The sequence below is a fragment of the Trypanosoma equiperdum genome (genome assembly GCF_001457755.1).
Source record: "Trypanosoma equiperdum strain OVI genome assembly, contig: ctg_1146, whole genome shotgun sequence".
Lineage (NCBI taxonomy): Eukaryota > Euglenozoa > Kinetoplastea > Trypanosomatida > Trypanosomatidae > Trypanosoma > Trypanosoma equiperdum.
In genome coordinates this window covers 16951-18402 of record NW_027123112.1, presented here as the reverse complement: position 1 = coordinate 18402, position 1452 = coordinate 16951, and the positions used below count along the sequence as shown (strand labels likewise).

General features: G+C 46.1%; 1 protein-coding gene across 1 annotated transcript; it reads left to right on the top strand.

Annotated features, from left to right (window-relative positions):
• Positions 1 to 456: 456 nt before the first annotated feature.
• Positions 457 to 1395, top strand: TEOVI_000539600 (mitochondrial carrier protein; the record flags this gene model as incomplete). Its single annotated transcript, XM_067220395.1, has 1 exon — positions 457 to 1395. One exon carries the CDS (start codon positions 457 to 459, stop codon positions 1393 to 1395), a length of 939 nt encoding a protein of 312 aa, XP_067076496.1.
• Between the last annotated feature and the right edge of the window lie 57 nt (positions 1396 to 1452).

Genomic DNA, 1452 nt, shown 5'->3' with positions numbered 1-1452 from the left:
TTTTTTTAAAGAGTGGAAGCGCATACGTGTGAGTGTGTGACATACGCGGCCACAGATGGGGAGCGCATGTCTTGTGTTGAGGTTCATGAAGGGCGCAGTTCTGAAAGCTATGGTTCGTGCAGTGCGGCGAAAACCTTCCTTTGCTTCTTCCTGAGGACTGAGAGAAGCGATGGGGTTATATTAAGGAATGCGTTGTTAAAATTTTTCTTTTTGTCGGGTAAGATACGCTTTTAGTATATAAACACAAGTTATTGTGGTGATAATAATACATATTGTTTTGTTTGTTTCTATATGGTGGGCTGGGCGTTTTTTCACTTCCACTGCGCTCGGTGGTGTTAAGCTCGTAAACGCATGATGCTTCATTTCTGTTACACTTCTTTTTTTTCTTTTTAAATCTCTTTTTCTTCTCCTTAAAAGAAAAGGAAGGGATCGTTCAGCACGTGAAAGGAGAGTGTGATGTCATCCGAACACGCACCGGTGGTAGCGTCGAGAAAAACCAGCTTCCGAGCAACTGCAGCTGGTATTGCTGGTGTGATGGAGATTGGCCTCTTTCATCCTTTTGACACGGTGGCGAAACGCCTGATGAGTCACCACGGCCCTATTCTTTGCAGACCTATTAGCGCTAGTTTTTGTACGGTTAACGAAATTATCTTCCGTGCTAAGGCACATGCCAGTGCATGGGAGAAATTATTATATTTATATCCCGGTTCCACATATGCTGTGGGTTATAAGGTGTTGCAACGTGTGTACAAACTCGCTGGGCAACCCATCGTGCGTGATCATCTTAAATGCCATTATGACCGGGGTTTCGATAATGTTTTTGGACGTCACAGTCGTCTCGCAATGGAGGCTGTTGCAGGAAGTATTGTTGGTGGTGGTGAAGTGTTATTATTGCCACTGGATCGACTGAAGGTGTTGAGCCAAACAAATGAATCGGCGCTGGGGCGTGGCGTTGTGGAGTTGGTGCGACGTGAAGGTGTACGAGGAATGTACGCTGGCACATTAGTGACTGCAATGCGCAATGTGCCCGGCACCTTTTGTCTTTTCGGTGGCGCCGCCTTCACGAAGGAGTCCATATTTCGACTGGAAGACTTTAGTAAGGCGAGCTTCTTCCAAAACATGTGTGCATCTGGCGTGGGTGCTTGTTTAGCAATTGCAGTAACAAATCCCATGGATGTTATTAAGACACGTGTGCAGAATAAAGATCCGGGCTCAACGCTTACGGGACTGGTAGTGTTCCGGAAGTTGCTGCGCGAGGAGGGACTCACCGCTCTGGCAAAGGGGATAACACCAAAGATAATTGCCTCAGCACCAAAGCTTGTATTTGCATACAGCATGACGGAGTTTTTGCTTCAACTACTGGAGGGGGAAAAAAGAGGGGTGGTTCGGCATTAAAATTGGAAAGTTATAAGAGGATCAAGTCATGTGATACGACTCAATGAAGAGTTCTTC